At 41.0% G+C, this 12,865-nt stretch overlaps 1 protein-coding gene across 1 annotated transcript in view; it reads right to left on the reverse strand.

Moving 5' to 3' along the window:
* Positions 1-12,865, reverse strand: part of ctnnd2a (catenin (cadherin-associated protein), delta 2a) — a gene marked incomplete at its 5' end in the record, with an annotated part of 127,295 nt that overhangs the window by 52,929 nt on the left and 61,501 nt on the right. The window contains one exon of the mRNA XM_069705581.1: positions 3,661-3,847. Coding sequence (XP_069561682.1) covers positions 3,661-3,847 — 187 coding nt within the window. The remainder of the gene's footprint in view (positions 1-3,660; positions 3,848-12,865) is intronic.

A 12,865-nucleotide genomic window follows, 5' to 3' on the forward strand; every position in this document is an offset into this window, starting at 1 on the left:
GGATTCAATAGGATTTGTTACTTATGATTTGGATGAACTACATTCACCTCTCTTCTGGTGTCATGATTTAAACACAACAAACAATAAGGCACTGCTGTTCACCAAATTTATAGTGCTGTAGGTAAACAGCATGAGATGTAATGAAGAAGCCTTTCAGCTCATTTAGCATTAAAAAACATCCAAAGAAACTTCAATTATTGTGTTTATTTTAGATGTTTACAAATTGTAGCTCCCAGGATACACAGCCCATTTAAGATACAAAACTCATTATCTGTGGTGCACAAAACACTAGATCCTGTATCTGCAAATTACCTACAATTTTTGTTCAGTGCATTTAATAATGGTGCTCTTTTTTTACATATACTCCGTTGATATTGCAGTTGAAGCAACCATGCTATAAATACCTACAATTTTTGTAGTCATCACCATCCACAAAAAGGTGGACAAACTATTTTCTACAGCTAACAATACAATGCAGTTCAAATGCAAAACAGCCTAAAAAAATACCACATATTCATATCAGCTCTGCTCTGACTCAAACCTCCCAAATAATTTCACAATAGTCTTCCCCAGCGTAATATTCATTGCAGACACAACGCTATTAGTGGACTGAATTAGATTTGTTCAGGTGTTTGTGATATTGTGTATAATCATCTTGTCCTGCAGGCCCCCATAGCAGAATGCTGATGACAAAAGGCAGAGTGCTACATAACGAAAAAACTATACTGTAATTTACCTGCCAAATGTTTATTTATGCTACACTGCCCCCGACACTACGACTGTAACTAAAATTTAGAACAGAAATCAAAGATGGTGTACTTCACAATAGCTCCAGAGAAGTAAAAAGGTAGTAAACCAAACATAAAGAGGTGTACAAGAGAAAAGAGCTTTGGTGCTATTTTGTCTGAACGCCAACAGTGGGGCCAGCCCTTTAATCATAATGTCTGTCCCTCAGTGAGTGAGTGAGTGAGTGAGGTTACATTAAAAAGGCCTGTAGCATTTCGTACACGGTCCTACCATATACTAGGTTTTGACCTTGTCTTGTTTATCTATTAATATCACTTGCATTTTTGCCCATATTTGCCAGGAGATAGATAAACAGGAAAGAATGAGAAAGAGAGATAAAACAGGGGCCCCCCAGTCAGGAGTTCATCAGCCCCTCAATCATTATATTAGGGTACCCAATACGGTGCTATTATACTTAAGACATTTTACTATCCATCCATCCATTATCTATACCTGCTTTATCCTGAACAGGATCACAGGGGGGCTGGAGCCTATCCCAGCACACTTTGGGTGAAGGGAGCATTCACCCTGGACATGTCGCCAGTCTATCACAGGGCCAACACGTAGAGACAGACGGAAACAAAGACCATTCACGCTCTCATTCACACTTAAGGGCAATTTTTTTTTTTTTGGTAGAATTACCAATTAATCTGAGATGTTTTTGGATGTTGGGAGGAAGCCGGAGTACCGGGAGAGAACCCACGCAGGCACAGGGAGAACATGCAAACTCCACACAGAAAGGTCCAGGCCCAGAACCAAACCTGGAACCTGTGTGAGGTGGCAATGCTAACCACTAATAAAGAAAAATGCTTTTATAAAAGAAGTGCCTGTGTTAGACTGGTTTCTTCCCACTGATTGGCGGGAGATGCCCATTCGACTTGTCAGGCAGCTGTCAGAAAAGACTGACTGGTTATGAAAGGCATTCGTAACGAGACGTATGCAAATATCCTGCAGGTCATTATTCATAATAACACATCTAAGATATTTGGAATGACCTTGATTGCGCACGTTAGTATTCGTATTTAAAGGGATCACAAATACAACAATGACCTGAGCAAATGGAGCCTTTGCTTGGTATGTTAATTACATATTGCATATTATCATAGACACAAAGCAGCACCGTACACACAAAATTATGTGAATATGTACAAAACCTGTTCTTAATATCTTAAGAATAATTCTGAAATGCTTTGGAGAGACATTCAATAGCTGGAGATAACCATTCGAAACAGCTTGAGAGGAGCTCTGCAAAGCAAGTGGAGTAAGGCTTTATCTACAGGCTGCTGGTGGCTGATTGGGTACACAGCTCAAAGAGAGATGGCCAAGTGGACATGGAAGTTTTTCTTTTTTTAACTCCATCGTCTCAGCCCACTGTGGAGTTGGTGTGTACATAGATGAACAATGTTGTTTGTAGGATTAAGGACCAGAGCTCATTCTCTGTGCTAGCAGGATAAAATCATCAAATAGTCATTCATCAAATACAGGGAGTTGAATTAATAATCACAACGGCAGTAGTGTCGCTGTACAAAGGTTACAATTTTGCAACATCACTAATGTTCAAGATCAGATCAAAGTCTGACTCGTAAATTCACATGTACATTTTTCTGTGAATCTAATGGACAAATATCTTTTAAAGGATGTCACTGCTAGGATTACCAGTCTGCGGTATTTACTTTTGCATCAGCGATATGCCAGTCTAGCGCAATGATTCACTCATCTGTAACTAAACTGGGTTGACTAATTTGAAATAGTTATGTTAACCCAATTACACGTGTCAGGAAAAAACATTGTTGTACTTCTGACGCTCATATTTTGTAGGGCTCTGAACAAATAATACAAAAAAAATATATAAATGCATTTGATCGAACTGACCTGATGAAAAGCCCTGGTATACATTTCAATGTAAATACAAGTTTGTATGTGTCTGTCAGTAAATTACATCAGACTTTATTATGTGAGTGAGATTAAGAAAATCACTGCAAATGTTTTTAACAACAGCTCTGTTTGTGTGGCCTGAATTAAATGTGCATTGAATAGTTTGTGTATTTAAATTGCCTTCAAACATTTTGGCATTGGTATTAGCAATGTTAAGTTCAGATATGCACAGGTACTGTCATGTTTTCGGTGTTTAGAAAATGTAGCTTTTTCATATGATAAGTCTAATTTATGTGCGCACATAGTAGTGGTACACTGAACTTCTCAGGCCGATACTCAAATAGACACAGTGATCTGCAAAGCTATAAGGTGTCCTTCGTTATTTAAAGCAGTAACAAGTACAAAAACATTTTATCGGCACAATGCACCAAAAAGAAATACAACACACAAAAGATTAATTCAAGTGGAGGAGTTGTTGGTATGGTGACCAGCACAAGTTAGTGAGAGAGAGAGAGAGCTAATGTGAATGAGTGAGAGGAAGAGAGAAAAACAACTATGCATAGAGTTTTGTTTATAGGTTTCACTCTGCGCATTTAAAGTAAAATTATACAGTTGTGAAGATTCATCAAAGATGTGAATTGTTCTCATGCACAAATGTCTCATTCATTAATCTCAGTAGATATTATCATATGAACAGTGCTTTGGCAAATGCGCACACACACACACACACACACACACACACACGCACGCACGCACACAGTAAAGCTTAATGAAATCATGGTGATTGATCATACAACTTTAGTAAAACCTGCACTTATAAGGGTTAAGTAAGTAAGTAAGTGGAAAGATGTATAACAGGTGTAAATAGCATGTTGTTGTAACCTCATACATGTACGTGAGGGATGAGAGAGAGAAGAAGAAAAAGTGTGCCTATGCCTTGACAGGATCGTCCACAACAGGAGTGTATTGTGTGTGTTCTCAAATGTATGCTGCTTTTACCTGAGACAGCCTGTAGCATTGCGTAGCACCTGGGAGGTATGAAGGTGCAGCTTGCGGTCGTCATGGTGATTGGGGGAGGAGTCCCAGTTAGAGTGGGGTATGATGACACTGTTGGTCAGAACGGCGAGGGCGTCCTGGATGATTGGCATCTTCAGTGCGTCACATGATGACAGGTTCCACAGCACACCTGCACATAGAAGCATGCAGAAAGAGACAGACATTAAGAAATGTATCATTTTTAACTCAAATAATTTGTCCTAAAACGTCAATCGAACGTTTTCAAAGGAGAACTTATGACTAATACGTTCATTTTGATCATTTCTGTGGATGACACCCACGCTTTTATTCTGAAATCTGACTGTTGGTCCTGACGAAAAGCTGACTGTCCAACTCGCGTCACTTATTGCACACCGTGTCAGGGACAACGCACAAACACACACACACTATAAAGAAATGCAAATATATACCGTTGACATATGCAGCTGCACACACACATACCCATGTTGTCAGAAAAAAATAGTGTGTGCACAAAGATACACGGAATCACCTGCAAGGACACACAAATACTGTAACACCTAATCACATGCAGTATGGATACACACCCCGTACACACCCTGTACACACACACACACACACACACACACACACACACACACACACACACACACACACACACACACACACACACACACACACACACACACACACACACACACACACACACACATCGTTTTTCTAGTCAGATGGAATAACAGATGCCTCTTTGCAGACGGGTGACAGCAGTAGCCTTGTTGGTCAGCTGTGACACACTCTTAGACATGCAAAACACACATACCCACACACACACAGGCCGCGTCATCTTTTTCACATTCTAAATATGTTACTTAGTCCCTACTGCTCCCACTGATCATTCCTACTTTGAGAGCATGAGACGCAAAACCAAATATAGTAACAAACAATGAGATACAAATGTGTGAAACAGAGATGAAAAACAAAAATAACATGACTAAGTAAATAAATAATGAGTGGGGAAGAGAGCTGGAGAAGGTCTGTGACGGTTTAGAGAGATAAAAACAGATTGAGACAGCAGAGGAGACATACAACGCCTTTTAAATATGATAAACTATAAAAAGCTGCGGTGTTGAAGGTCACCATCTCTCATGTATTCGGTGTCAGACTCCAGATGTTGCAGGTCCCAGATGACAGATGTCATTCATTTGCACAGTTAGCACACAAATTATAGACAAAATATGGGACAACTCAAGACACGCTGTGCTTCATATGCAATTGAATGCATTTGCAGAGGCTGTCAGTGAGCTGAAAGATGTGCTCTTCATTTTGTAATTCAGCATGCATGCACAATCCAATTTTGCTCTGGTACTGTCAGATTGAATGTAAATGAAACATAATATTATAGATGCTGTTTGTCATCTTAAATGCTAGCAAAGCTGAAAAGCTCTAAGGCTGCTCCTCTGTAGTTAAAACGGACCTCTGAATTCATTGTGTAAAGGGGCAAATATTTAGTTTAGCGACTAAAACAACACAAAAAAAATGAGGAGTACAATCCATAGAACTTAACTTATCTCAGGCCCTGTAAAACACCCATCAGTGCAAGAGAGGACACTGTATGAGTAGGGTGGTCTCGATACCATAATTTTGGTAGTTGATACCAATTCAACCTAAAGTCTACTTTCGATGACAATTTCAAAACTATGGTAAACAAACAAAACAAAACAAAACAAAAACATTCCTGGCACGAAAGCAAGATGGAGCCTTCAAGTAATAAAAATACGTTACTATTATGTCAGACAAAAAAAAAAAAATCTGGCATATTAATTGACAGTGGCACACACAATTACCCTTCATGCAAATATAAAGGGCTGAATGGCAATGTCAGTACAGTAGCTGCTTCTGATGTTAAGAGTAACCACTACATTAACCTGATTAAGCACATTTTATCCTCTGTGAATGTTTTCTGTGGTGCATTACTACAAGAAAAGCAGCTGTCGCAGTTCTCAAAGAATAAAGTTAACTCCCTAACACCGTCTGCATTCTGGCTTTTGGTTGTCTAAAACTTGTCCCTGATTATCTGACTCAAACACTTAATATATTCATACAAAACGTTTGGGGTTTTCCCCTGCTGCAGTGGACCCGTTGCTGCAGCGTCATTTGCCAACTCATTGTTGTTGACTTAACTACTTTTCCGTCAGTACCTTGAATAACACATGAAACAAGTACCGTCACAGTTTTAGAATTCCAGTGACATCCTCATGGAGAGCATGTGACACAGGTCACGTGACAGAGATCATTAGATGAAGTCAAGGTTGTCTTGGTTGGATGGTTCAAACCAAGGACTTTCACTTTGTTTAATGAAATGATCTCCCAACCCTAACCAAGTAGTTCTTGTGCCTGACCCTCACTATGTGGTTTTGCGTTTCAAAACCTAATCAAATGTTTGCTTTTTTTCGAAACCTAACCATGTGGTTATTTTACATCCAGGCGAGGGCAAAACGTCACACTGAAAGTAGGCTGTAGTAGACTGATGGGTGTGTTGCATACTCTGGCGTGATAATGGGTTGGTCAGACATGAATGAGAATCAAAAGAAAAGTTATTATAATAAACATACGGTGTTGGTAAAAAGGGCAAGGATAGGCTGTGCCACTAGTAATGGTTATGAATTAAACCTCCCTTCACTGAAACACTGCACATGAGTTGCCATGGAGACACTGGGTGTTGACTCACAGCTAGTTTTGCATTGCCAAAAGCAATGCTTGCCTTGATTCTATACACTATCCTGCACCAGTGTCAGACAGAGTGACAATCTCAAACAAAGGGACGGGAGGACAATTAGACCAAGTAAAAGTCAGGAAGGACAATGAAAAAGACAGAATAACACTGAATAATAGCAGACGTTCTAAATAAAAGGTTAAGGAAATATTTCCACTGATTTATAGACAAATGTAATGTGGGAACTAAGCCAGTAATAATTAATGGTGAGAAAAACAGTAATAGAAGAAGTCAGAGTGACACAATATTAATGAGTCGAAGAAGCAGAGAAGAGGATCCAAAGGTGAAACAAAAAACAAGTCAAACCAAGTATAAAACTGCAAGTAAAAGACAGGGAGAGAAAAGTTGAAAAGAAAAAAATACCAAGGACAGAGAGAGAGAGACTGAAAGAAGATGGCTGCGGCGTGTGTGAGCGTATGAGGGAAAGCTCAAGAGGACAAGAAGAGGAGGGTGATAATAACGCGATGACCTTGTATGCTGTTTGGCAGCAATCAAGTGCTTGTTCTGAGGCCGCATATGTGTGTGTGAGTGTGGCAACGTTTGCCTTCACTTTCACTAATCAGCCTTGTGTGTCACATCTCAAGCCTCTTCTCTTTTCTCTCAATCTTAAATCATATGAAATCTTTTCAAACCGAGGTAAAAGAGAAACAAATATTGCTCTGTGGTACCTTCAGTAAACGGGGTGAAGACAGATATTGAGCAAAACACTTCACTTATAAACCTCAGTACTTTCAAACATCTGTCTGTCTTTCTTCCTGCGTCAGTCTATTTCTCAAGTGGAGAGTGTTGTCAGTGTATGATTTTAATCACGCTAAAAAAGTGTTAGCTCTGATGAGCCGACAAGAACGTGTCTGCTGGCTTACAAGAAAGGCACCCAGCTGCCTTTCTTCAGCTTCTTTAGCCAATAAATCTGAACAAACACAAATATAAACACATGCACACACAACACACACTGAAGATGCTGGAGGGTGAGGTTATGATATTGGAGACAAAGATGGAACAGAAAGAGAGATAGACACAAGGGGACAGACAGCTCAGTTTTTCTGGGGCAAGGACATTGTGTCTGCCACTGTCCAATGTTCGGCAAATTCAAGGCTGACACACGCACGCACCGCACGCACGCACGCACGCACGCACGCCTGCTCCAGAAACATAGATCTGTAATGCTTCGCTAAGCCCAGGGTCCTTATGGGTATAACATCAGGTGACTAACAGACAATGACATCATACTTGATGCTGCTGTGTGTGTGTACGTGTCTGTGTTTTCTGCCTGTCTCTCTCCTTGTCTTTATCTCTTTCGCTCCCTCCTCTGACTAGGTCCCTTCAGACGTTTGACAGACAGTTTCCTAGGAGCTGGATGGTTTGGGGAAAAGGGGAGATGATTGCATGAATTCATGAATAAATGAGAGTGTGACTTGTAAGGGGAGAGTGAGACCTGTTAGGCCTCAAGTGGTGATGTTTTATTAAACAGCCTTCATCTGTGCAGCTCAACGTGAATTAGTTAGCCGCTGGGTCGGAACCCGGTGATGAGTAAAGCCAGAGCCGACAAATTACACAGCCAACGTGTCTACAAAAATCTGCGCAAGAGAAAAAGAAATACTGATTCTGGAGAACAGTTTGCGTGACAGCAGTTTAACAATTGCTGACTTAAACCTAAGGTCATACAACTTTCATTCCAGTAGTAGGTTTGTGGAAAACATTTGTCAGCACAGTGTTAAATCTTGTATTGTGGGTAAAATGCCGCCGTCAGTACTGGAGGTTTCATTCCTGCCAGGCCCTCCCCAACCCGTTCTCATCTCAGGGCGTCAAATACACAGCCCATTGGTATCTCAGAGATACATACGAGGTGCCTTCGGCTTAGGCAGCAAAAACAGCGTGGTTAGGTTTAAGAAGGGACATGGTTTGGATCAAAGTGAGTGACTTTATGTGACATTAAGTTAAATAGGTTACAAGAGCAACTGTTAAAAAAAAAAATCCACGCGGACATTTTTCTAGACCCAAATGCCGGTCTCCCAGATGAAAGTCCCAGATGAAAGTCCGGTGTTTGTTTGGTGCCAGTGCCAAAGTCCACCTTGTGTGTATCTCTCCAATGTCAACATGACAAAACAGCAGTATCTGACACCCTGGGAATGAGAATGGGCCGGCCGCTCACAGTGGAAATGCAGCAGTGAAATTTCCGCCGGGCATTAACAATTTCACAACAGCATATGTGGCACGGAGGTTTGAACATTTACATAGACAAGTGTTTCATGCTTTGAAGTGAAATGAAAAAAAAAAGTTATTTAATTCAACTTTGTTGATTTGTTGCAGTTCACCGCTGCAGAAAAGTGTTTTGTACACAAACATACATTTTTTTTAAAATCAATCCTCTATTCTCAATCAACATTTTGTGGAAGTGAGTGTTTACTGGAGCACTGCAGTATAACACTGCAAATAGAAAGTATTCAAGTAACGAAGTTTTAATATTGACTAACTATTGACTAATGTTACCATGTCAAATACTCATCTCAGCAACAGGCAGCTGGATATGGTAGATAAGAGAAGGCAAAACTGTAGATTTTTCACAAATGGTATGACCGTGTTTCCCATGAAGAGACTTTACTTGGGTGACCCATTTCAGCAATTTTTGTTAATTTATTGTTTTATCTGTCCAAAAAAGACCCTATCAACACAATCGATTAAGACGTAGATTAACTCCCTCACTCTTATTCACCCGTGTCAGCTCTGCACCGTGTGTTTGGCTGAGCTCTGCCCTTTGTGAAATTTGCAGAGGACATAAACCAGCTGCAAAATGCAGCAGAGACTTTCACACTGAGCTGAAATATTTTTGTCTGGACCACAACAGCGTGTGAGAGCTTTCAAGTGAGCTGCTGTAGCTGAGCAAGTGAGGGATCAAAGTTACACCACTGGTCAGCCGAATCCCACGACTCTCATTTCAAATTAAAAGCCCTGTAGTTTCACTCAGGGTCCAGCCAGGTTTTGACCCAGACATGTGTTTCCTGTGGGAGGGGCAGAGGGTCCCAATCGAAGGGATAACATAATTTCAATTTAGGTCTTATATTAGACCACTGTACTTGACACTTTTCAAACTATTTTGGCCACACACAAGTTGCATGCACTGCAGGAGGCATTTAGAGAACATCTGTGTAATTGTAGATACAGAAAATAACCTGGGTCAACCTCCATCCTCCTGATCGCGCTACACTACATGAGACTCTGCACGCACAATTAGCCACGTGAGCTACCCACCACCAAACGTAAATTCTCAACATATAGCAAACTGGCTAAAAATAACAATTCATTATTATAAACTTGTTCAAATGCAGGTTTTTGGGGGGATATTGCGTTCTTCAGCAGTTGCCTCTCAGCTTAACAGCCATTTCAAAGCAGGCAGCAACTGCAGCCACGGTCCGCTGCATCAAGGTGAGCCCATGAGTGAGGATAGCATCTCCTATTGACACCCAAAGCCTCTGCATCGACCACACTTTGACTGACAGGGCCGGAAGCCTTGACTTCATCCTATCTACCCAACGTTGAGACCCAGGAAGCCAATGAAGCTCGTCTAAATTTAAACTTCAGAACCGACAGGCAGACAGGGCAAATTGTTGAGGGAAGGTTTTTCCGGTCACCAAAAAAAAAAAAAAAACCATAAGCGCTGCCTCATTTCCTCAGACCTAAACTGATTCTTTAATCACAGGAAGTGCTTTAATGAAGCTGACAACACAGATTCAGTAATGAGGAGGGTGATTTGTTATGACTCAAGCACGACCACTTTTTCTTTTATTGAGTCAGTTGGGGTCCGTGTCTGTTGGTTTAATCTGGATGGGTGCCACTGCCCCGGATGGATGTATGCCATTGCTTGCTTTAGCCACCAACTTGTACCGAAGGTCAGACTTTGATCAGAACATAATTTGGCAGAGCAACGGATTCAATGTCTTCCTGCAAAAACAGTGCAGAGGAACTAACAAGGTGTATTTATAATGCTCATTAGCTCTTTTTTTTGGAACATATTGTCATGGTATTTGCTTCACTAGCCTCAGGAGGGAGTTTGTACACACTCACACAGGCTCATCTGGAAGCTGCACATTACAGTCCAAAGCGCTTAGAGGCTCAGTCCAACAGTAGCTGGACTTTAGATGACAAGAGAGGGGAATGTTACTTCAAAAAATTATGTTGGGTTTTCCAGCCATTACAAGAATCTCAGCCAATTATTCCTACTTCAAATCCTTTCTTTTTGACTCTTGTGGGTTTTGTCCGTATTCTTACTTTTTCTTTCTCTTGTTTGCACTGCTGAGTTACCTCAACCTTGCTTTCAACCTAAAACCAAGAGTTTTGACTTGTGATCACGAGGCAAATGAAGATAGACTTCAAAATATGGGTGTACTGGCATGAAAGTGTTTAAAATGTGGAGTTCAATGTTAAGTACGAGAGTAAACAAACAACAGGGTAGAGTCATGCATGACACTGAATCACAATGCCAGCAGCAGGGGAGAGCCAGACAGAGAAGGGCAAAGACAGGAAGAGTCGGGCAAAGAGAGAGAGAGAGAGAGAGAGGGAGGATAGAATTACACAGTGTGTGTCTGTTTGTGTGAGATGACTATTTATAAAAGTCAGAGCTCAAAATATGATGCAATGTGACTTGGGGTGCATTTCATTCATTTGTTAATCTGCTTACAGACTACACACAAACACAAACACAAACACACACTCCATCGCCGGGTGATGATTTTGATCCAGTACCCTCCCCAGCACTTTAGTGATATTCTTCAAAGTGGCAGGATGTTTCTACAGGCAGAATCTGGTGACTGTCATCACTGACACGTAGAACATTAATTTAGATTGGAGCATATTTCTACTTCTTTATCTCAAATAAAAACAAACCTTGTTTTCTAGAGCAGCAGGAGTAGACAGAAACTATTTGGTAAACTAACATCTGTTTTTGGATTCAGGTGATCTAACCATCTCTAATCTATCTATTACTTACTGTGGTCTTATTTCCACCCCCCACCATTTCACCTGTTCCCCATTGTCATTTATTGTTTCCTCTCTTCCCTCTCTCCCTTTCTGACAAATAAATTTCAACATGTACAATATCCATATTTTGTCTACCTTTAGTTTTTCCAGTTTCTGCTCATAAATTCTGACTTCTCCATCCTCCTGCATGTCTTTGGTTGTCTTTCTCTTTTAAACTGTATTTCCTCCCTGCATGCAACTTGTTAAAGCAGGGCCAATAAGTAAAATATAATGCTTCCTTCTTGCCTTTACTCTCCTCTCATATCCTTTGTTTCTTCTCCAAAACTCTACGCCAGCTCGCTGGCTGTCATTGTTATGACCCACCAGGACCGCTTCCCCTCAGAGAGCAAGTGACCTATGGGGATACATCTACAGATGGATGTTTGAGCATGCGTGCATGCGCTTGAAGATGAAGCTTTGTCCCACTGCGGAACAATGGGGTCAGAGGTCAAATTGAACATGAGGGGGCCCCACTGACTTTATCTCAGTATCCTGTGTGAGTGTGCGCAGGTGTTTTGTGTGCTTTTGTGTATTTGTGTCTGTTTCAATCCATGTCTGTATGAGCGAAAACAGTGTGCTTATACTTTGTCTGAATAAACGTCCTATCTTCAAGTATGAGCCTGCACATGTCTCTCTTATCTCAGAACTAACCTTGTGTAACAAAGAGGTGGAATGATTGTGATATAAGTGTGGATACATGCAGTGCAGCTCAATGTGATGGAGGACACTGAGTCACATAGAAAACCAGAGTCCACACGAATGAAGGACTAAAGAAAAGTGTGAAGAGGAGAGGGAACAACATAAGAGTAGAGGTGGACGAGAGAAGAAAAGTAGAGAAATGAGATAATAAAAGAGGAGAGTAGAGGTAAGAGGAGGAGAAAAAGGAATTGACTTTCTTGTGTTTTCTCATGGGAGCCACTGTCCATGCGCTTAACCTGCCGGGGAGAACAGCTTATTGGAACTTCTGCTCGGCGAGCATTCAGGCCTCGACCCGGTCTCACCAGGTCCTCCACCTATCAAAGTTCACAGCTCACCCACTTTATATGAATCACAGCCAGCTCTTATCGCAGCCCATCTACCAGTTGTGTGTTTCTTTACAGTGAAAGAGACAGCAATGATTAATTGCTGAATTTCATTAGTAACAGAGATTTTAACCTTTACAGACTCAATCTTGTGGCTTATAAACTCAAATGCAGTTCACCCACAGAGACATGCACACCGTGGTTCATCAATATTAACAGCCCTGTAGAACCAACGAAGTCCTGGAAAGTGACTGTGGCTCCACATTGAGATTAAATATATGCTACATGTGGTGAATGTGTGAGAGTGTGCCCGTCTGTGAGCCTTTGTTAAGAAGAGAGGGATGCAGTGCTGTGTTCGTATTTGCTACTCCTCTCCTAGAAT

The sequence above is a fragment of the Brachyistius frenatus genome, unplaced genomic scaffold (genome assembly GCF_029030835.1).
Source record: "Brachyistius frenatus isolate BFR_SWC_R1_liver_20210118 unplaced genomic scaffold, ASM2903083v1 Contig_57, whole genome shotgun sequence".
Lineage (NCBI taxonomy): Eukaryota > Metazoa > Chordata > Actinopteri > Embiotocidae > Brachyistius > Brachyistius frenatus.